The 24,832-nt window shown below is 35.0% G+C and overlaps 2 protein-coding genes across 20 annotated transcripts in view; one reads left to right on the plus strand and one right to left on the minus strand.

The window, feature by feature from the left end:
- wg (wingless) overlaps nucleotides 1-24,832 on the minus strand; it is a 105,797-nt gene that overhangs the window by 63,991 nt on the left and 16,974 nt on the right. The gene's annotated exons all lie outside the window — the stretch shown is intronic.
- Ndae1 (Na[+]-driven anion exchanger 1) overlaps nucleotides 1-24,832 on the plus strand; it is a 52,757-nt gene that overhangs the window by 17,665 nt on the left and 10,260 nt on the right. For 5 of the 19 annotated variants that reach the window (XR_010890144.1, XR_010890145.1, XM_067354684.1 and 2 more), the window contains 18 exons: nucleotides 3,714-3,859; nucleotides 5,880-6,014; nucleotides 9,498-9,563; nucleotides 11,527-11,665; nucleotides 12,123-12,342; nucleotides 12,713-12,836; nucleotides 13,589-13,765; nucleotides 16,472-16,576; nucleotides 18,606-18,709; nucleotides 19,274-19,459; nucleotides 21,157-21,363; nucleotides 21,600-22,012; nucleotides 22,232-22,397; nucleotides 22,773-22,931; nucleotides 23,406-23,555; nucleotides 23,667-23,942; nucleotides 24,129-24,518; nucleotides 24,688-24,795. Coding sequence is in view for 16 of the 19 variants with exons in the window: in XM_067354680.1 (XP_067210781.1) it covers nucleotides 3,714-3,859; nucleotides 5,880-6,014; nucleotides 9,498-9,563; nucleotides 11,527-11,665; nucleotides 12,123-12,342; nucleotides 12,713-12,836; nucleotides 13,589-13,765; nucleotides 16,472-16,576; nucleotides 18,606-18,709; nucleotides 19,274-19,459; nucleotides 21,157-21,363; nucleotides 21,600-22,012; nucleotides 22,232-22,397; nucleotides 22,773-22,931; nucleotides 23,406-23,555; nucleotides 23,667-23,942; nucleotides 24,129-24,518; nucleotides 24,688-24,795 (3,271 nt within the window). In the remaining 3 variants the exon portion in view is untranslated. Of the gene's footprint in view, nucleotides 1-3,713; nucleotides 3,860-5,879; nucleotides 6,015-9,497; nucleotides 9,564-11,526; nucleotides 11,666-12,122; nucleotides 12,343-12,712; nucleotides 12,837-13,588; nucleotides 13,766-14,480; nucleotides 14,544-16,471; nucleotides 16,577-18,605; nucleotides 18,710-19,273; nucleotides 19,460-21,156; nucleotides 21,364-21,599; nucleotides 22,013-22,231; nucleotides 22,398-22,772; nucleotides 22,932-23,405; nucleotides 23,556-23,666; nucleotides 23,943-24,128; nucleotides 24,519-24,687; nucleotides 24,796-24,832 lie in introns of all 19 variants that reach the window. The other 14 variants (XM_067354683.1, XM_067354686.1, XM_067354681.1 and 11 more) reach the window with 10 other exon arrangements.

Here is a 24,832-nt window from a genome sequence, read left to right on the forward strand (position 1 = left end):
TTCAGGTTTTATGGTTGGCCTTTAATCATTGCTTTATTATCCTTAGCTTTTCGTTTTACTGCTTTGATGAAATTTTTTATTGTTTTTAGATTTTATCTGGTAACAATTGAAATTTATCACTAATAACCTGATAACAAAGATAATTCAATAAATTAGAAAAGCTTGATAAGAGAAGCAACATATTTTACTAATAATATTCTCTGCATAAACCGAGATAAAAAAAAGATTTCTTCTTATTGTAAATATATTAATTTACAAATCACCTCTTTCTCGTGTCGTCGAAACACAGTAATAGATTCAGTAATTATTGCTGCTATTCATCAGTAATATTATGGTCACTGTCACTATCGCTATTATCTTTCATATAATCCCGAGCTTTCAGGCGTGAGAAATTCGCCCGTAGTCGTATCATCCCGACAGAGGAGTCGAACACGTGCAAAACTCTTCATTCTATGAAACAGCTGCTTCAATTCCAGAATTAAATCACGATTAGCATGATAATCAAGCCGCTTCTACGAGCGTGAACGTGGAATACTGATAGAAACGCGGCCGTGACAGTTACACGATCGATGTGTGAATATTGAAGGTGTACGGTCGCCGCTATATATTAATGCAGTTATTTCTACCGCGAGAGACTTACATCCTAGACAATAATAGTGACACTAGACTTTTGTTCGCAAAGTGCATCATTTATGCACGACTTGCCGTTTGTTTGAAGTTTTTTTCGATCGCCGGTATTATTCGCAATCAATCATAAACTCAGGTAATCGAGACTTGAAGGGCAAAAGGTGAATTTTTTACATATTGACATAAGCGGAAGATTAGAAAAGGATAGGCGACGATAGGAAACACGATAAGAACTTTTGTACACGTTAAATATCTCGTTTTCTTATTCAGTATTTAGAATTTTCAGAATTCAGAAGTGAAAATACGTATTTCATTTCTCGCTATACTTTCGTACGTTTTATCATGACATTACCTACTTAGCATTAAAGTTGCTCTGATTACGGTTGATAAACGTGAGAACGAAGAAATCAAGAATGTCGACACAAAAGGAAATTAGTAAATGTCTCAGAGGAAGAAGATGATTACACGAGGCAAGATAAAGATATCTTAATAGACAATATTATTACGTTTGTTTCTTAGGAAAATGAGAGTATACTTTTAGATAAAAAAAAGATTTCCACTAAATTCCAGAAGCTTAGGATTAAGCGGAATAAGTTTCCACTAAGCTAAATGACTTCTCATATTCTGAAGCAATCAAGTAGATGAAAACTACTATTCAATTATGTGAACATTATATGCTTTTGAAATAAAAAGGAAATTATTATCATTAAAATTAAAATTAAGAAATCAGTTTAAAATCTTCGTAAAGATACATATTAAAAATCGTTTTGTACGATACATGAAATCTTTATATCATTTATATTTTTTAGCCAAATTTATGAATTATGTTAAAGATATATTAAAATTTATACGATATTTGATGAAATATCTACATCAAGTCCACATTAATATATGAGATTGTGCATAATGAAATATCATAAATTTATTATTTTAAAATAATGTATAATTTAATTACTAATAGTGGTATATATATATGTTTAATAGTGTGCACATATAATCCTGTGCTCGTGTTTTCCGTAATATAATACATATAATCCTTGATATGCACTCATCTGGTATACAATGGTATAATTATGTGAAAGCTAAATGTAATTTAACGGAAATGTCAGCATTACGTTGGTCGAATAAATCCTCCCAGCATACATTTTCGCTTCCCTCAATTACTATTAAACATATTCGCACAATCAATTCTGTTAAAATATTGTATTTAAACTTTACGTCTGTCTACATTTCCTCTTTTCTGATTTGTAATCAACCCGCAATCAGCTTTATACCCGATTGAACAAAAACCCGAAACGATTTCGACACCTGTCTGAAACTTTTCTCATTTTCGCGTGTAGTCATGAAAATGCTTCTAAGGACCGTCAGCTATCACGGTTGAACGTAACGATTCTATACATTTATTCAACGATGCACTCCACTAAAAGTTACCGAGTTTCCTATGTAAATGAATAGATATAGAACGGATGAAACGTAGATTGAAATGCAATTATACAACGTTTCGTACTATCAGTTAAATGGCAAACAATCAATCAATTGAATAAGCTCCGATAAGATATTTTTGAATGAATGTTGAAGGAACATGTTTTTAACAAAAACAGATACTAATTTTAATACGAAAAATGCGATTATTTGAATAAAAACTTGGGAAATTTTTTTTCCTTAATACATATTGTGCAAATTTTGTATTTACAAAATATTATTTTCGCTAATGTATTATTTTTTTGTACATATCTCCATTTTGTTGAGATTTAGATTTAGAAGAATGACTTTATATTAGCGTCACTAATGTCACGTCTTTTATCAGCCATAAAATTTAGAGCATCATCAACGTAAACTTACGTTGTAAACGAAATAGAACATTAAATCTTAACTATGTCGTCTCTGACCCTACTAGATTTTACGACGTAGTAAATATTTATGCACATACACACACATTTTTTATTATTACTAACAATAAGCGTGAAACAGACAGTAAGATACCGCGTTGAGATCAAACATACAGAATATGTAATGTTTCTTAATTTGCTGAATGGCATTATCTGAAATCTCAATGATTATGAAATTATCTATACGAATGAAAACACAGTTAAGTTAGAATTCACTAAATTCATGCTCCGAGCGAGGGCTTAGCGAGGGCGTTAAAATTTATGTATCTCTCACGAGGACAGCAAGATGCGTAAAAGCTACGATAATTCTCAAGCAAGGACAGATACAATGTCACGAAATATAGATAAAAATATCTATATTATAATTAATTAATGCGAATATTGCGAGAATTCAGAGATTTCATTATAAAAATATTAAATGACAATTTAAAAGTCTAATTTAAAAGTTATATAGAATGTAATTTAATAAATGAAACAACATTTTTATAAAAAAGAAACCAATTTTTTCAAAATTAATCAAAGAATTTTCATATCTATTTTGGCTTACTATTTCTATTATTATACGTTATATATTTTTCATATTTTAATCAGATTTTATAAAATGATAAATTAAATATGTATTCACGTATATATATATAAATATGCGTATAAAATAGAGATAAACTACACTGAAAGCTAAATATAAGAGTGTCTGAAATAAATAATATGAAACTTAATAGCATGGAAGCGGGAGGAGAAAGATGAGGAGGAAGCAGTTGCGAGTAAAGTGCCTCCGGCTGAGGAAGTTTAATTATTATTAACTCGCGTCGGTAGTTGTGAGCGGTCGTGGACAGACGCCCACGAAATATTTCGCGTCGATGCACGCTCGTGGGTACGTTTGGCACCTTTTACCGCCACCAAAATGAGTAAACGGAGGGAACTTTCGATATGCATTAATTGAACGGAATACGAGAATTCGATATTAATAACAAAACTAGAAATTGATTTTTATCAATAAAATGCCAGGCTTTCGAGAAAAAAATTTATTCGTCAAAAGCAGCACGCTTCGAAAAAAAAAGAATAATGTGACGAACAAATGGACTCGATAGCATTTCTGCCGGCTGGAAACTCGTTAGTGTGTTAATAATAAAAATATGCGTCCATTGACGCAGCGAGTGCATATAAAGAGTCATCGTCGCATCACAATAATTAAATCAGACGTTTAATTTATTTGTGCAGACCGTGGATGCAGCCGAAGGCCAGCAGTGGCGGGGCCCACGCGGGCGGGACAGGTGACGATGAGGCCCCGAAAGATCCGGGCGCGCGGATCACTCATCAGTCTTACACGGAAAAGGATTATGAAGGTAAGAAACATTCATCAGATGCTTCCGGATTCGCTCAGAGTTAATGAAAGTTAAACGCTAACTTTCTTTTTCATTATATTATAAGGCTATGCTCTAAAAAAGAATAAAAACTTATCGACGAAAGTTATTAATTATCAATTCATGAAACAAGGAGTTTTATAATTTAAAAAGTATTAAGACATTTGACATTGAAGCTAAAATTGGAACTACTCAGCAAAATATAGGGAACTGTCGATTCACTCATATCAAATCGTTATATTCGACCTACTGAATTCGCGTCCTATTTTTGCAAATCGCTGTTATAAGCACATGCGAAACGCTAGATGGATTTTCCTCTTGTTATTCTGAGCATTTCAATGGAAGCTAATAATGACACATGAATATTTCATCGACGATGTGAGCTAAATGTGTTTGATTTGTTACGCGAGCGTTATGGAAGAATAATATTTAACCGGCGAAGAAGGATACGTGAAATAATGCGGGAACGATAGTTCCGATGATACTTGGCACGAAACTCATATAAAATTTCCACAACTGCGGATATCTCATTAGCAAACGGATACAAGGCGAGCTTCTGCTGAAACATCAGGTCTTCAACACGCAATGATGTGTCTATAGGTCAGTCCGATACGAATCTGGCTTCAGTGTTTGCTCACACGACGACACTCGCGCGTATAGGTGCTTCGAAAATCGTTACTTCGTTAAACAACGCCGGCTATGGATGGACAGTGACGAGGTCACCTCGTATCCATCAACGACGATAAAACATACGAATAGGGGCCGTTACGTGTCGCAACGATCTTGTACGGTAGACGCTGAACTTTTTAACGAAAGAAATTGATCGCTCCGCCCGACAAGTGTTTCTTCATTCGATGTGAATCATTGAAGTTTCGTTGTAAGCTTCATTAAAGTATGTCGGGGGGTCTTCAAAACTAAAGTTCCACGTGGCTAATATTTATAATTTATAAATCTTCAACTGTGCTTCGAGATACAAGCCAATATTTTTTTGCTAACAGGTATTTTTTTTAAAGAAGCCTAGACTAAAAGGTAAAATTGTTATTCTGTTATCTTTTTTTTATATATAGATAAATAGCTTCATAATTACTTTATGGAAAAAGTATAATATTTTTATATGTATCGTTAACTGTACATTAAAAAATTAAAATATATGCGCGAAGTCAAAGTTTGAAAAAAATATCTATAAAATTGTACACATGAATGTATTACAAATAACATTTAACCTTTCTAATGCTACTTTGATATCACATGCCATGATCATAACTTCAATGTGCTTGTTTATGTCCATATACTTATCTATAAACGTAAATTACGTGTATTTGTGATACTCTCATAACGAGTAACAATTTATCTTAATACATATCTATTTATCCACCTAGATATCTGTCATATTCTTTTTGTAATATTGTTATTATGACATAATTCTGACATAATATCAAAGTGATAATTTGTTAATAAACGCGCAACCATAAATGAAAGCGCATTTCGAATATATCTATCAAAGTTTATGACAGCGCATCATGGATGTCACTGTAAAATATATCAATATTGAAAGGTTTCGTTATTAATATCAAGAAAGTGCGAATAATAGATGCATTAATATATGTCATCGCTCGCACAAAGTTCAACCACTCCCCCGCGAATCACTACAAAATCAGCGCAGGCCTGTTGACCTTTTCGCTTATACGAGCGCGCAACACGCGAACGTACCGTAACTCTGCGTTCGAACTATAATCCTCGTGTAGATTAATCTCATCCAGGAAAACACGAGAATCCTTTCATCCGCCGCCAGATCTGCTTTTCTCGCGCGCGCAAGTTTTCGCAGGTGGAATAACGTGATCGAATAACGCCGTTCTAAATTCCTTCCCTTCGCACTTTCGACAGAAAGTGCCCCGATGTGCACGTGTGCTCTCGTCGAGCAAGAATCGTGCTGATACTCGCATATTTCCGATAGCGGGGGTTGAGAGGCACTGACGAGGCATCCCCTTTCATCTGCTTCCAGGTCACAGAGCGCATACGGTGTACGTGGGCGTGCATCTGCCGGGGGAGAGAAGACACCGTCGCCACCATAAGCACCATCATTCACAACGGCAGTCATACCCTTGCGGTAAGGAGGATGCCGACAACGACAGGCCAAGTAAGTAGATCGTTTCTCCCTTTCTCTCCTGCCTGACCCGTCCTCGCGATTCTCATCGATAATGGTGTCGCACTGTGCGATACTTTGTTCTCTATTCAAACTCTGTTCAAACACTCTGTTCAAACTGAGCGGTGACAAAGTATCGTATAATGCGGACACCGTGATACCTCTATGCAGACGCGATAGGTTTTCCAGATAAATTCCGAGCATCGCTTTCGCTGATTATTAACGTCAAACGTATCATCTTTTAATGTGTCATCAATACATCAGAGTGTACTGAGAGATTTTATATTGAACAGATATGATATGCTTCATATCTTTTGATCTACATTTTCAATCGACGATTGAATATATAATTTCTTTGCACGCTGTATTCGTATATTATTACATACCATAACAAATATTAATGTATTGTTCGACTGTTATCGTGTCGTGTTTCCTGTCAATAAGCGAATGTTTCAAATTCTGTGGCTTATTAATACCGGCGTTGTGACACAAAGCGCGAATTCTTGTGGGCATACCTACAAATATTAATTACATGTGTGTGATATTTTCTAATTTCGCGAATCACAGCTTGTACAAGAAGAAATTAAATGTCAAATAGCATCGCGTACGAGTGCATATAACGCGAAAAAGTTTTTATTCCATTATATGAGTGAAAAAATTAAGAATTCTCGGTACGAACATTAAGTACCTCGAAATTACCAGAAGCAAAAAAATGTTGTCAAATATGTAACTTACCAATTAAAATTCATATAGAATCGTTTGTACAGTCATGCAAATATAAATTCTCCGCCTTTGTGTTTTCACTGTTGAAAACAGGCAGTCGGCAAATATAAAAAGCACATAGCGCCAATCTAAAAATGAAACCAGGGCCTTCAACTCCACATTTTCATGGCGACGCGAGCTTCGCATTTCGCGACGGCATTATTATTTCATCCTTGCGATTTTAATCACGCCTCAAATATTGCGATGATTACGTTACACGGCCTTGTTACGCTGATTGTTTTGCAAACTTGCACTATTTTTAAGCCGAAATTAATTGGGAATGCTATATTGTGACAGTTTACATGTGACGCGTTGCGCCTTTGCGGCTCTATCGAACCGTACATGGCAACGCGCCAACCACTTGTCGAGACTTATCCGGGTGTTCACCCTACTTTTGATGCACCGAGTGCAGAAAGACAGTCGATATCGAGTTGCTCCAGCAACCTTTCAGTTCTTTAAATATTTTTACGGCCAGATATATTAGAGCCCCAGAAAAATTTTTTCTATTTTATATTTTATGCTCAGAATAACAACGTTAATATTTATTAATTTAGAGAATTATTAACAATAATTATTAATTAATAATTATTTTCATAAAATTAAATGGTGTAAAAATTACCGAGTTAACCTTTAATGAAAATTTAATTTTAATCTGTATTTGTGATTGCATTGAATATCCATGACCTTTAATTTTATTTTTGCATGTTATAAGAATAATTAATTGAATATTCTCGCAAATCAATCAATCAATTAATGTTTGCAAATTAAATGAATAATTTAATAAAAAACGATGTACAATTTTTAATAGCTATTTATTTTTTATACGCATTTATGTTTTTGATTGAAAAATAGGAATTCGTTATTGTGTTTTTTTACGATATTGAACATATCTCGTATTATTTTCTTCTAAAATCGATCAAAGTTAGAAGCGCTCTTCGTGTTAAAAAAATTTTTATCGAAGCCCTTCAAGAAGCTCTTCAAGAAGTACATTTCTCGACAACTTTCATGAAAAGCACGCAAGTCAAAAACTCGTTGCACTTTCTTTGGCAACTATAGCGCTATCCATTTAATTTCTTCTGATGTTAAAAGCAGCAAAGCATCTCGACCGCAATATCACTTTTATTACTTGCAACACTTTCATAATAACAATTTATAAAGATTAAATATTAATTGCCAAGAAGTGTACGATAATATTGTTCAAAGATTCGAAACCCAAAAAATAGCAACTAAGAATGACATTTTTCTGAAATATTTTCTAAAGAAAAATTGAATCCACTTTTCTCAAAGAATCTGACAATCTTAAATAAAGATTGACACTTTTTGAAACATGCTAAGTATCTAACATATCAAATATTATTTATGTCCATTATATTTATCAAACATCTTGTTTATAAAACTTTTATTACTCTTAGATTTTAAATGTTAAACGTTTCCCTAAAAGTGCTGAAATGTATATTTTTTCTTTTTCCACTTCGTATTAATTTCTCTAACGTTATAGATTGAACCAATTAGTATGAGATCTCAAATACAACTTAATTGCACTTAGATAGCTTACTTTATAAATTAATATCGAAGAATTTTGTTTATAACTTTCTACTGAACCGCGCTGTATTAGTCGCTGTTCCGTTTATTTTCTAATTGAGCTATAGATGACGGTTCTTCAACTTTAATTGGACACGCGAAAGAGTTTTCCGGTCTGTTAAAAATTTGTACTCTGTACACTAGAAGCCAGTTTATATTGACGTATAAACGGTTTAAATTTTTTAAATAAAATAATTGAAATTGCAATTTATTTAATACATATATTAACACGTAGATTTAAAAAATAAATACGAGTTAAATATAAAACCAAATATAGATAAAAAAGTAAATATTATTAACAAAAATAATGATGATGTGTAAGAAAAATTTCTAATTATTGTTATCTAATCTTTGGAATAAGTTAGATACAGTTATGAGAGATCCGTTATTAAAATAATAAATAAACTATTAAATTTCATGATTTATTCAATAAATATTTTTTAAATATATTATAATAAAATATAAATCGTGAAAAGAACAACTTTTTTTAAATATTTTTTACGTATTTTTTTTACGTACGTGACATAAATGTCAAATCTTTGAGTGAACTTTCATTGCATTTAAATTATTAGCAAAACGTCAAGAATTTTAAAATAAATTAGTTATCAAAACAAAAATAAATAAGTTGGATTTCTTTGATCCCAGTACATTTTTTTACTAATGTTAATCGATAGAATATAACTTTGTTTAATGTATTTCAAAAAATTAGAAATTTTTATTCAATATTATTACTTTTATTCGTCTATTCAATCCCTTTATAATAAGCATTCAGTTTGATTTTAATAAACTGACTTTATGCATGTATTAGATAAAAGATATTTTTAATTACAAACGGCTAAATTTGTGTAATTTTTTATTTTTGTAATTTATGTAAACTCAGAACATAATGGGAGACTAATAAAAAAAATCCGTTAATAACTAATAATTATAGAGAGAAATAAATAATTTACTTTATAGAAGGATGAAAAATTTTTAATTTCTTGTAAGAAAGTTTCGCAAAAAATGCAATTCTTTTTTTTGCAATTTTTTGTGATCCGTATATCAGTATCGTGAAATGTGTGAATATCAAGTCTCTCGAAAATCGACGTGTTTTTGCGCGGTCCGAATGACACGGCAACACCGTTGACATTGCAGGACAATTGTTGATGGCGCGCAGGGGTCGCCTCGCTAGCATCTGCGACCCCGCCGGCGAGATGATATGTAAGCCACCCTTATGCATACATACAAGATTTTTTTATGTACAAATATTTAACGCAGGACCATTCGTGCATCCTACTACGCGACGCGATTCTTCGGGTTTTCGCCGAGGATCTCACGTGCTCGCCATCGATTATACACGAGACATTAACGAGGCCAATCGCGGACGATGCTTACATTAAGATCGTATCGCACGAAAGAAATTATTTCGATCAAATGTTTAAGCCTAAGGTAGTGGCCTGATAAGATATAAGGTAGTGATAATCGTGTCACGTGCATTGACATTTATCAGATACGGGTAGCTCGTACGTTGCGTCGATATCCGTCTTAACTCGTTGATTATCATTACATGAAGGCGATTGTATGTAATGTTACTATACCGCACATAGTTACGGCAAAGTGCCTCGCTATATGTTCGCAATGCGTCCTCTGCACATGTCGAATGCAAATTATGTATACCAGGGTATAGTCCTGCCGGGTTATGCAATGCAGTGGTTACGCTAAATATTTACAATCTTGTGGGATGTACGAACGGTACCGAAATTTATCGACGCACACGACACAATATACATAATTCCAGAAAAGGGTAAGAACGCTATTTCCGCGTCCACGGTACATAAACGCGATCGATAAAAATATTAATTGGTACAATAATTAACAAATTAATAAATCATCTGTGACAGTTAAATATTTAAAAATTTTTTAAATATTATTGTGCATGAAAAAGAATTAAAGTTATTTTAAGGCCCACACAAACGAATGCGCTTGTATTTTCTAATTGGCAAATTTTTTGTCAAAATCAATATAAAGTTTGAAAATATAATATATTATAAAAAATAATAATTGGATTAATTATGCTTATAATTAATTTGAATTAATCACATAACTACTTAATCAATCTTGCGGTGAATCTTTTAGATTAAATTATTGATTGACTTTAAAACTCCCTTTATATCACAAGATTATAAATAAAAAGACCTTGTTAACTGTGAGGTGGTCTCCTCCTGTTTTTTTTTTTTTTATTTTATGAAATAGTGTTTTACCCAGCTCCAGGTAACTTACATCACACAACAGGTTACACAACCGTTCTATAAAAAATCAAGAAGTTCTTGTTTTTTATTCTGCTTTCTATGTGTTTCTGAAAGAATCTTTCTAATGTGCATGCGTCATCTATCATGGCGTATACATATATTCACACATACGTATGTATATTTTGTACCATTTTTTCGGTCGAGCAATCGACGTCAACTTCTCCTTTCATTCCGCTTCGAAATTGACATAATCATGCTCGAAAAATGTTTCGAGAGTAACAACTCTTTCCTTCTTTTGTGTTACACAAGTTTCGCTAAAATTACTTTCGTTGGATGTTTTTACACTGACATCTTCAGTTGAATTTTATTTCTCGTCATCTTTTCATCTTGCCATTATAACTTTCCTGTCTCTTCAGCGTAGGATTTTATTCTGTCTCTGATATTTCGCTAGGGAAAATCGTTTTTCTTTTACTTATATATGCTACACAATGTTTTCCTTTTCTGAATATTATTACATGCATTTGCTAGGATGTGCGAAGAATGAAATGCAACATGGCATGTTCTGAGAAATTTACTTGCTTGCTTTAATTAATGCGCAAGTAAAAATCATCTCTTGTAAAAGTTATCATAAATCAACCACTACTTGATAAATATACATAAATATACATAAGATACAATTGAGAAGCCAAAGAATGTCTGTCGTCATAATATTGTTGTTGTATGTATTTCATCATTCATAAAAATACTTTTCAATCACATTTAGATCAATATTTCGCAAATAATGTCATTTTAAACAAATCTCTTGCCTATTATCTCTTATATACATTCTGATAAATGTCTCTGTCCTCTTTATGAATATTGTACATACTCTCACAAATCTTCGTTTCCGAATGCGATTTCGAAATTGATTCACACTCTATCGCGTGATTGTTTAGTTACTCCACCCGCCCAGAGAGTACAGTTTATCCTCGGCGAGGAAGTTGGTGATGATGCACACGAATCGCATCCGCTCTTCTCAGAGATGGAGGAGCTTGTCAAGGATGGCGATGAGATGGAATGGAAGGAAACGGCGAGGTAAAGTTCAAATAGCAATCTCAACCCCTTGTCGATTTAGCGCTTTGAAGTGCAGAAACATGTTTATCATGTTATGCATTGAAACCGCGGATTCTGGATAGTATTGTTAGCACGAGGGAATATCATCAAACTCTTTCTCTTTTTCACATGCACAGCAATATATTATAAATTAATTTATATGTTAATAATGTAACGGAATAAACTATTGTGATGATAATTTTTTACACAAAAACAGGAGAGAATTGTAAATTACATTAAGTTTTAAATTCATGAAATTTAAGAAAAAATGAAAAATAATTTTAATGATAAAAATAATTTGTCGAATAAATTATTGCGACGATAATTTTTTCAAACAAAAGTAGATAAAAATTTCAAATTTGCACGTAAGACTTTAAAATCGTCAAATTAAAAAACATGTAAACGATTTTAAACACCGCGAATATGCACGTATGCGCAGATGGATCAAATTCGAGGAAGATGTCGAGGAAGGTGGCAATAGGTGGAGCAAACCTCATGTCGCCACATTATCGCTACACTCGCTCTTTGAGTTGAGAAGCCTTCTCTTAAACGGAACCGTCATGTTGGATATGGAGGCACAGGGCTTGGAGCAGATAGCTGATCTCGTTTTGGATAATATGGTCAATAAAGGAGTGTTGCCGACCGAATTGCGAGAGAAGGTAAAAGCGAAGTTTGAAATATCATGCTTATCAATAGAAGAATCTCCAACGACACATTTAGATGAACTTTGAATACATTTTCATAATCCCATTTTGCCATTTTGATGTAGCACATAGATGTCTGACACAGTTCATAAAATTCATATGTCTCGCTAAAATAGGAGAGAAGTTATCGGACAAAGATAGCAACATTATCGAGCTGTTACTTTTAAAAACATTATCGATTTTACAGGAAGTGAAAAATTCAGAGATTTGAAATTCCATATTAAGGATCCGTGTTATTTCTAATTTGAATCAATACTTCAGGATACCAGCCACACGTGTACGATTCCCAATCGATCGATCAGACAGGGTATTAATATCGTTACAGGTGAGAGAAGCCCTCCTCGTCAGACATCGGCATCAGCACGAAAGACGTAAAGACAATAACATGTCGAAGTTACCGATCATACGATCGTTAGCTGAGATAGGACGCAACCATTCCTCCTCAAAGAGTAAGTTTCATGTTATTGCCCCGTCTTGATGTCCTCGATAATTACTTTTTGACAGGTCGCCGACGGTTACACAAGTAATGTACATAACATGTCTATCGAGTACATGGACGCTCAGAAACAAGAGATTGTCTCGACGTAATTTTAGCACAATTTCGATCGCTTATTTAATTTATCCAATTTCAACGCGAGCGCGTTTTCTATTTTTTTTTTACTTTATGCTTATATTATCTACTTATTTAATTTTTTATTCTTTTGTACATATGTTTTGTTTCTGAATTTTGCATTATTTTTTTAAATAAAATAATATTTCCCGTCCCCTTCTTCTGTCCTCTAATTTTTGTTGTATTAATTAGTATATATTTAATTTGTTAAATACTTTTATGCCACTTTATGTAATAACCCGACATAATATTTAATATATATATAATCAAGCTATAATAATAAATAATTTCAATCTGATATCGAATTAAGAATCCACCTCTTTAAATTAATACATATTTTGTTATTGTATCTTATTTCAAACTTTAGTTTCTAAGTTATTTTACTTTCGTTAATTATGAATGTCGGGTTGTTAAAAGAGTGAACTTTAATTTAAGTTAATTTAACTTATCTTATTTTTTAATCCAACTTTTGATTTTATTTTTATCTGCATTTTCGTTGAAGACCACCCCGATGGCGGTGGCGAGACGAAAAATCGGGTCAATGGTGTGCTAACTTTGCTAAAACACGTACGACACAATCGACATTTTCAGATTGCGACTGTTCATGTGGTATGCATGCCTTGTTGACGTCAGATTTGCAGGAGCGTCGCGAACCGAAGGACGCCTATGTACCATCTGTCGCCCGCAGCAGCAGTTGCCCGAACTCGAATACGGCTCCGCTGTCGAAAGAGGCGAAAGACCTCAAAGGGCCGTACCTTCTGGTTCCAGGTACAACTTAGGCCAGTCCATCCGCTAACCTTGGATTGCGGTGCTTTCGTGGCTTTTCTAACAACACCTCACAGGAACAATCCACTAACAGCCACAACATGCGTGTATCAATTGCTTCGTAAATTCTCTATGATCTTTTTACTCTTAGTAAAGTTAATGTAGAAAAATGTCGCAATCCAATTCCGTAACATTAGTTGATTTTGAGAATAGTGGCTTGACGATAAATAAATAAATAAAATTTGATACTCCAACGAGGATTAAGGATTTAACGAAACGTAATCGTCGAAGGATTCTTTCCAATTGCATTAAAGATAAGATTCGTAAAAACTTTCTTATTTTTATATCAGTAATTTGAACGAGATTTGCAGAGTAACAGTTTAGTGAGAGTATCACGAATTTGGGAGGCAAGCGATACGTTTAGCTATAACTTGTATTGTGGATTATGTATCATAGTGCGTGGCGATCAAGCGAGGATCAAGAGAATCTCGATCGTCGTTGGATCCATCGCGATGCGTTGGATTTACAAGCCATCATCGTCATTCGTGTTCCCCAATTGCCTGATGTTTCTTAGTGATTGTCTTGCTAATTGACTGTCTACGTAAAGTACTTAGCGCCATCAAGATTACGCTCATCGTTTCCATCGAGTCATCATCCTCCGCAGCTCGAGCCGGTCGAAAATTTGTAACTTACACGATCGTTTCTTTTCTTTTATCAGACGAATTCGGCATACCCCACGTGGTAGGATTTACGACGTGGTTTGCGATGTGTCCGCTGAAAGGTTAGCTTGTCAGATGGTTTATTCTCGAATTCTATCTCGAATTTGCACAAGAAATTTTACTTCTCACTTATCTTCCGTCTACTCTAAAGTCTGTTCTCTATCGTCTTACCACGTAAGCTTGTCGTCGACGAGTGTGGCAAAACTTATTCTGATCTCTCGTCAATCTTGTCACCTACTATTTTAACTGTCTCGATGGATCTTTTACTGTCTTATTGTCATGCACAGAAACTTCCATATAAGGGCACACTTTTATTTGATGTTCTTCTGTGTGAAACAATAGTCTCAGTGAAATCTGGCAAAATTCATGTTATACGGAAAATTCGGAAACTCATTGTGTTTCGCGATTTTTTCAGACATGACTTGAATCATCCAGAGATTAATTCACGAAAAAATACTACCTTCTGAGCACGTGTCGTTATTGGTGTAAGAATCAACGGTGCTGTTGCAGACAATGCGTCTGATCAATAACAGTCGCTACTACTGTGTGCGGCTGATTCTACCTCTCGAATATATCCAGATATATCCTGATCCATTTTCGGTATTCATCGAGGTGAAGTTAATTATAGTTACTAATTTAATGCGGTCCATCAACATTATGAGAAGTGGATTGCTTGTCGAGCATGATCTGTGTTCTCATTAAGCGTTTAATGTCGAAATGTGGCTATCTAATTACTAAATTGAATGTTTAGACAAATGTCATCCCTAATTCAAGTAAATAAACTGACGCATTAAGCACTAAATGCGATGGTAACGCGGAGAATTTTAGTATATGGAAATGATGGATTTACTTTTTATCGAGTATGACGTCACAAGAAATCATCGTTCATGGTCTCATTATCCATCGAACCAACATGCACGTTCCTTCGTTGATGACGTAAGCCAATGTTTATAATTCCGATCACAGGGCATGATGGATCTTTCGTTGTAATCATACTAAATGCACGTAACTTTCGTAAATCCTGTCTACTGTATTCATTACTACTGTGCATTTATCTCTCAATGTCATAATTAACTTATATTTTTTCAGTGTCCTTTGTAGCATATCCTCGTTTCTTCTCGTAAAATGTAATAATGATTGTACCTTTTTTTTAATGTCATACTTTTAAAAAATGTATATATATATATATATATATATATGTATATACATATATATATATTGTAAAACGTTAATAATTGTCAATATGATTGATGTTATGTATAATTATTGCAAAATTACATTTTTATGAATTTCTTTGATAATTATAAGTGCATCATCGCTTCAAATTTTCTAAATGTCAACAATTTACAAAATATTTCAATTTTATGACTGTCGCGGTTTACTGACAATTTCACTGTCAAATGGAAATGAAATGACATTAGAACACTAAACGACGTAGCGAAATGCGCGATGAAGCCACACAAGAAAACTGAGCGATGTCGCTACGTGTTTCGCTCCTGACGTTTCATGCGCACTTTCTACGTAAAAATAGAAACAGTCGCATGCGTAATCCTTTCTCCACGGTAACGTTGCAATCAGTACGCGTATATATGAAATACATACCGAAATTAAATTGTTTGTTAGCACACGACAGTTTTTTCTCGTATTAAATTTCAAGATTGAGATTAAAACGTGTGCAATATGCTAAAGCGGCTATTTTTAATTCGTATTTGCAAACGCCAGCTAGAGATTATCTTCGCGATACAAAAATATCGAAATGAACGAAATTACACTTGTAATGAGTAATATATATATAAATCTTTACGTTTGATATATAAAAAAATAAAAAGAGAATCTAAAACAAAAGATCAAGTGAGCTACTCTACCTAAGAGATTCCGACATTTAAAGTGCTCGTGACTATCGCGACGATGGAATACCCTTTACTCCCTCTCACACCTTCCTTTGTAAATAAAAGACGATCCCTGTGTTGTGTTTCATGCTCATGTTTAGTGGAGGAATCGAATTCCGCTCCCGCGATCGCCGGCGCAACAAGTCAGGGCAGTGGAGCAGCGCTGAATGCTGGTAGCCGCTTCCTTGCGATACCCGGCAATCCCGGTAAACCGCTTTTCTGTGCTCGCTTTTCTACTCATACACTTTCACACTCGCGAGCTTCATTAATCCGTAGTGAAGTTCCACACATACACGTAGATTAACCTGCAGTAGCAATTATCCGTCGGATACGCTCTGTCGGCATACGCGACAAATGAGAAGCCGCTGTGAGATCGGAACGAATTGTCATTGGAATGCGGGAGAGTCATTGGAACGCTTAACGAACTTCGTTTCGCTCGCGAGAAATTATCGAAAAGTATTCCTTACCGCGAATAATGGTAGTCGATTCGCAAAAAAACGCCAGACGTCATTATTCCTCTTGCAATTTCGTAAAATGAATCAAATCCCACGCAAAAAATAAAAAGCAATTTCCAATTACCAAATATTTATAATTGTGCCTTCAGAGAGAGAGAAACATTTATTGATCACTAAATATTTATTACAAATAATATAAATCAAAGTATTAATTGGAAAATATGTTTAATTTATCTCATTAACGTAAAATTTGTACTGATTAATCTACATATTTTATATATTTTTGTTTTGTGTAAATGGTATCGAAAAATCGAGAGATTAAAATACAAATATTTTGATATGACGTACATTAAAGAACGACAAAGCTGATCAAGAAATGCCTGATAGATAATTTTCAATTATTATTTGTTTGCAGTAGATTATCGAGGAATTAGGAATATCGAGTGCCACGTAGAGTTTGTATTACTTCCATCTTCTACGATAAGACTCGAAGAAATTTATGATACGGACTATCTTTGCCAGGGATTGCTCGTAATCGTCCTTGACATTTGACGCAAAGGTCGAGTGTTACTTTAAATATGGCAGACTTCGAGCAAATTTTCTCTTTAATCGAATGAGAATCCGTTTAATCGGATGAAGCAGTTATCATATCGATTTTACGCGCTGATCGAGATTTAAATTTGATTACAAATAAATTAATGTGCTCCCGCGATTGTAATCGCATAATTGCTATCGGAATAATTTAATTTTCAAATTCATTCAGGTTTCTCCATAATTAATAATGGAACTCTTTTTCGATTACACTTGATTCCTATCAGATAATTAATTTCTATTTTGTTGTGCACAAGAAATTTAATTCCCGAATCTAGCGAGAATTTAGTTGCAACTCGAGATCGTTTATTTTGCAAGACAGCATATTTAATTAGCGAAACTCAGAGATAACACGAAATTGCAATAGCAGATTGTTGTGAATAAAATAATTATAACGCTGTACGTTCAATTAGTTGCAATTTACGCAAGCAGAAAAATTCATCACGTTTTGCAATTGGAAATTACTATAATACTTATAATCAGTATAACATATTTTGAATAACTATTTTTACTTTTGTATCATTTATCGTATAATATCAGATCTTATATTATCTCCTAAAAATCAGTCTTTCTAAACAATATTGTTTAACAAGTAAGCTTTCATCCGTGGAGTATTGTTTGAGGTAAATGTTTGCGGTAAACCAGTACATTTAATTTTATGACATCAATTACGACTGTTCTAATTAATCCCGCGAAGTTCTATTTTCCGTTGTGTCTTTCAAAGCCCGCGCTGATTTCTCGGAAATGAGAGATGTCTTGAATTTAACAAAGGAGTTCAGCGCTCGTTAACGATTGATAACTTTTTAAATTTCTCTTCCGCGTTTTCTGACTTTTCCTCGTTTTCCAAGCATACGACTGAAACTGGTTGCGAAAAAACTTATAAATTTCCGCATAAAGCGTAGTAATTTTTATGCCAAGATAAAACACATCCGCTCTTTTTGATGTTATACGGAAATGTGCCTTAAAGCGGAGCGTGCTGTTCTAATCACGGAAACGAGTTCGTGCGAACGACGCGAGCGTGAAACTCAAGGTGTGCGAAAATTGCAATCCGCGCGCGAGTGTAAACTGGAGGATTAGTGACGCACGGGCGTATTAAAGCCATCATTTTCTCCATCGCGGGCTACTAACGAGGGTGGTGATTTAAGTCGCTTATAAAAATGCAGTAGGCAGTAAGCCAGATCTCTTTCAGGCCAAGAACCCGGCAGCAACGGGATAGACCGCAGCCCCAGCAGTGTGTCCATCAGCAGAAATCACAGTTCTTCCGCTTTGGAAAACGGAGATGCTAATCACAGGGTTCGTAAACACCTTATTTGAACTGGATCCTTAAAAATTAGATCCCTCTAATTGGCCCTGTGGCCATTGTAGCCGTCACACAATATGACGAAGATTCATGACGTTTAGTTTCGGTAATTATCGGGCTTTAAGCTCACTAATTGTGATTGCAACTAAGCGTCAGTTAACTGAATTTATATACCGTCCGTTTAATGGTATTGTCCAAAATTCACGTCAAGAATTCTATTTACATATTATTTTTCAAGTATAATTTTACTTATAAATTTTTATAAAACTCCGGTTACTGGAGAAAAAAACTTTGTAAATTATACGAATCTGACGTTATAAATTACACAATTTAGTTTCATAAAAATTTGATCTAATTATCATAATCGATAGATTATGCTTTAATATTAACTGTTATGATATTAATATCAGCAAAAAAAAAATTGCCAAATGTTTTGTTAGCAATTTTTTTCTAAAGGTATTTTATTCGAATACTTTCCCTTTAATGTTAAGATCAGTGTTCTGTTAAATATCGTGAGCAACTTAATCCGAGAAATTTCAACTCCGCTTTCTCATTAGGGTAATACACACTTCATGAGGAAGATACCAGCCGGCGCTGAAGCAAGCAACATACTTGTGGGTGAGGTCGATTTCCTCGACAAGACTCTGTCCGCATTCATTCGATTGAGCCAAGCCGGGATAATGGGCGACCTGACAGAAGTTCCTGTTCCAACGAGATTTATCTTCGTTCTCTTAGGACCGATGGTAAGAACGCTACCACTAACAAATTGAGATAAGCGCGAAAAATGAAAAGCAAAAGGTAAAATATGATCGTGACCTACTTCAGGTGCCATTTCCTTAAGATTCTCGCGTTAATTACAAATGTGCAAGAGTTATCGCGATGAAAAGAGAAAATTTACTGCATACACAGTATTTTATTTTAATCAGCGTGTCGCGTATACGAAAACGAGAGAAATTTAACTTGTGCAAACAAATTCTATGAATCTTGGTGTTTTATGATCAGACAATTCTCGTAATTGTTATAAATATTATTCTATTTCCTTTCTTTTCATTCAGGGTTAAATTAAAGCAAATAGATTGAACGAGTTTCACGAGTGAAAACAATTCAAAAGGAAATGATTTTCTGGAGCAAAGAAAAATAAAATTATTATTAGACAAGTTCGAAAAGCTAGTAACTTGTTTACTTAAAAGTGCTACGCAATCCCTACGCTGTGCTCAAGAGAAATTACAACACACGGGGGGTTTATACAAAAGTTTATACTGTTCAGATATTAAAACATCAACTTAACGCGTCAACAAATTGCGTATCTACACTTAGAATGCTCGACTTTCTATAATCCTATCAAATAAAATAACTGCGCATCCATAGAAATGCGACTGTAACCCTCAACGAATTCCTTGAAATCCTTGTGAATTGTCAGTCATCTGCACGAATCAATATCTACTCGGTCATTACGGTTGTATCAACGAGTTATCAAAGGCTGTCATCTTCCACGCTTGACCTTGTCTGTAGGTGAAGTTTAAAAAAAGAATGTATCTACTCTGAACTGCCTCCGAATCACTTGTGCAAGTTTTTTTTTTCCCACGTTTACGTATATATCTAACATCTACTAACTAAACATCAATTTAAAAAGCTCGTTTAAAAGGCCGCTTCCACTCCTCCTCACAGACAATTAAACCTTTAACAAGCAGTCATGCATGCTGATTGCGCCTGCTGACTATTGGCTCGAGAGGCCTACGTAATTTCTTCTTGATGCGAATGTGACTTTAAATGCAATCATGAGCTTATTGTATCTTAACATGCGATTTCATCCTACAACTGTTTTTCCACAAAGACCATATCTGCTTTTAAACTATACTGATTTTATTATTTTGCAAATGTTTCAAAAATTAGGTCAATTTGTGAGTTTTACACAATTTGCATACCGTGAATTTTTATAAAAAATGCAATAATAATGCGTTGTACGATACATTGTATACTTACTCGTAAATGTAGAAAATTATGTCACATTTATACGCAAAAAACTATTCTATGCGTTAAAACCAATATGTCTAAAATTGAATTTTTAATGATAATTTTTTTTTAGATAAAAGTTAATTATTTTTATCATTTTTTTCTAGAATTATTTGCTTGTAGAAATAATTTACTGACAAGAACAATACTCTATTTCTTGCGTAACGCGTGGCTAATAGATTTCATAAGTTCTTGCAATTATTTCCTTTTATCTCTTTACTAAGAAATTATTTTCCAAGTTACAAAAAAGTATAATTATTAATTTGTACTTAATAAGAAATTCGAAATAATATACGAATAAATGAGTTAAAGTATTTTAAACAATATTAAAAAAGAAGTATAGAAAAGTACAGTGTACCAACATCGTGACAATATTATACACAAACAAAATTATTATATACAATCGCGTTGTATGGATCGGTTTTAGGGCGGTATTTCGGGTTTCCACGAGATCGGTCGAGCGATGGCAACCTTGATGTCCGACGAAGTCTTCCACGATGTGGCTTACAAGGCAAAAAATAGAAATCACCTTTTAGCCGGTATCGACGAGTTCTTAGACGCCGTGACGGTATTACCACCCGGTGAATGGGATCCGGCGATTCGAATAGAACCGCCAGCTGCTATTCCGTCGCAGGTGAGAATAAAGTAGTCTCAAGCAAGAATAAGAGGCGGTATAACTTCGATGAATTCGATTAGAAATGCGTGAAAGTAATTTCTGTCTTTGTCAGTGACAATGAAAACGCAATGAAAGCCCTCTTTTGCATATCTGAAGCATTGAAAGCTCGCCAAAGTTATATTGGCTTTAATACTCAATTTTAACATACGCGTTCAGAGGGTATTCATCTTCGTCAATTGCGGCTTAATTTCCAGGAAGTCAGAAAGAGGCCGAAGGAGGAAAAGCCTAAGGAAGATTTCGACGAGGAAGCTGATGAACAAAAGCTGAGAGAAGAATCCGGTCTCGAGAGAACCGGAAGACTATTCGGCGGTCTGATCAACGACGTTAAAAGGAAAGCTCCGTTTTATTTCTCCGACTTCAAGGACGCTTTGGCGCTTCAATGCGTGGCTTCTTTCATCTTCTTGTACTTCGCCTGTTTATCGCCCATTATTACCTTCGGTGGCCTCCTCAGCGAGGCCACCGGCAAGCATATGGCCGCTATGGAATCACTAGTTTCCGGTTTCGTTTGCGGCATAGGATATGGATTCTTTTCTGGCCAGCCGTTGACTATACTCGGTTCCACCGGTCCGGTTCTCGTTTTCGAGACGATCGTTTACGAATTCTGCAAGTAAGTCCGGACGGAACTTTGATATTAATAAAACTTCTTGTGACGATTTTTGACAGACTGGTTCTGATATTTAATTAGCTTCTTTCATTTTGCAACTTGACAAAAATAAAGGTAGATTCGACGATATAAAGTGTGAAATATACATTTTTATCCATTAACATTGTTTCTCTTCGTGCGGTATTTCGAGATAATCTGATCAGATTATTATTCTTTTTGTAGGAAAGTCGATTGGAATTACATGTCATTCCGCTACTGGATCGGAACATGGACCGCCCTTATTCTGATCATTCTCGTGGCCCTTGACGCAAGTGCTTGCGTCTGTTACATCACCCGATTTACGGAGGAGAACTTCGCCACGCTCATCGCCTTCATCTTTATCTACAAGGTGAGAAAAATCGTACCGCTATTAACACGTAGCGCGTAAAGCGCCATTACATTATTTTACAATAAATGGTTTTCCAATATTCGTGATGTTCCATATTTATAATGTAAGTCACTATTTGATAATGAAATATTAAAAGCTGTCGATGCACCTACAATTTTCTTAGATAGCTCAAGCTTCAACAAGTTAATTAATGCCATTATCAACTATAAACTGGAAAAATACAATAATAATCTATCATTTATTAAGCACGAAAAATTCTAAAATTAAATGTTACACGTATTCGATCGTTTTAACAAAAATATAAATCGTGCTTACAGTATTTTTTATATTATTTTCTGTTTAATATAAATATACAAATATAAATGTCGATTTCAGGCTATCGAAAATGTGCTGTCAATCGGCAAGAAGTATCCCGTGAACACCTATCCTAACGAAATGTTGGGCTACAATTGCTGGTGTAAACCACCGAACATCACTCTGCCATCCAGTTATAATAACATGAATTGGACGACGTTGGAGAAGGAAGCCTGCGAGGTATTGGAAATAATGCACGCGATGTCAAGCGCGAGTGACGATCCGCTTATTGTTAGCAATAAACAATTCCGTTGCGTTATATGCTGTAAGACTTAGACTGCGCTCGACTGCGCTTTTATCAGTCGGCTCCATTAATAAGATTATCAAAGCGGCCTTTAATTTTAGAGCGCCGCTCGGGCAGCCTCGTGTTTCATTATAGAAATTGCAAACTCCATTTGAATACCAATTTCTACCGTGACTTTGTAATCGTGACTGATAAGAAACATGCAAACATCGAGCACACAAACGTCTCATTACGTTCAACCGTAGGAATCAAAAGCTCTCTTGCTTCCTCCGGTGTCTTCTTAAGAAATTACAAGTTCCCGCGAGTAACTAGATCACTAGACGTTTCTAAATCCGTAGGAAAATACGATCTCGGCGGCGATCCAATTCCATCTCCCCTTTGTGACGCCGTGTTCGTTATGCTTCTTTCAGAGCTACAACGGCACGATGGTAGGCGACGACTGCAATGCACCGCATTATGTACCCGATGTGTTCCTTATGTCAATTATCCTATTCATGGGTACGTTCTTACTGTCGGTGGAACTCAAAGATTTCAAGAACGCTTTATTCTTCCCCTCGAAGGTAAACATGACGGATATCTCAATTGAAAAGAACTTAGAACAACTAATATAATACTAACTTTATCTTCCTGAGGAAAAAATTTTCTTTCTTGACACTCTGTATCGCTTTCAGGTGAGGCAAGTGGTGAGCGACTTTGCAGTGATAATCGCGATATTCTCAATGAGCTCACTGGATCACTTCGTGGGGATTCCAACGCCGAAATTGGAGGTGCCGGCAGAGTTCAAACCGACATTGGAGGGACGAGGATGGATAATCTGGCCTTTTCAGAAGAATCCGTGGTGGAGTGCTATTGTGGCGTTTCTCCCCGCTTTATTGGGCACTATATTGATCTTCATGGATCAGCAGATCACGGCCGTTATTGTTAATAGGAAAGAAAATAAGTTGAAGGTGAGCGGCTATATCCGTATATCATACATAGCATTTTCGTCGACAAATATCACGCGTAAGTGTGATAAAAAAAATACATTGCAAAATTTACTCTTTCATATATGTAATGATAATTAAAACAAGATTCACGATAACGCAGCAATGATAACGTTAATCGCATTAATAATTTTATCGATACTTTTTCAGAAAGGATGCGGGTATCATTTGGACCTCTTCGTTTTGGCCATCCTAATTGAAATATGTTCAGTGATGGGACTTCCATGGTTCGTCGCAGCGACGGTCCTTTCCATAAATCACGTGAACTCGTTGAAGTTGGAATCCGAATGCGCCGCGCCGGGCGAGAAGCCGCAATTTTTAGGCGTCCGCGAGCAGAGAGCTACTCATATATTAATTTTCCTGATGATCGGATGCTCGGTGCTCCTAACACCGATGCTGAGGAATATACCGATGCCGGTACTGTTTGGCGTCTTCCTGTACATGGGCGTCGCCTCGTTGAAGGGTCTCCAATTCTTTGACAGGATTCTAATTATGCTGATGCCCGTTAAATATCAACCAGACTACATGTTCCTCCGCCAAGTAAGAGCAAATGGATTTCTCAATATCTTCGAAGTAGAATTCCTTTTTATTTCAGATTTTTTTTCTTCAATAAAATATTTTAAGAGTTGTTAAGAATTTGAGATGAGCGAGATATTATTCTCAAGTTGTCACGTTTCCAAGATTTTGAAACAAATATGTGCTTTTTTAGGTACCGTTGAAACGTGTACACATGTTCACTGCAATCCAGCTTACTTGCCTCGCCTGCTTGTGGCTCATAAAATCCTTCAGTTCTACCTCGATTCTGTTCCCCTTAATGGTAAGTAGTCGATTTAAAAATGTCCAACAAAATATTT

Source organism: Linepithema humile, chromosome 5 (genome assembly GCF_040581485.1).
Source record: "Linepithema humile isolate Giens D197 chromosome 5, Lhum_UNIL_v1.0, whole genome shotgun sequence".
NCBI lineage: Eukaryota > Metazoa > Arthropoda > Insecta > Hymenoptera > Formicidae > Linepithema > Linepithema humile.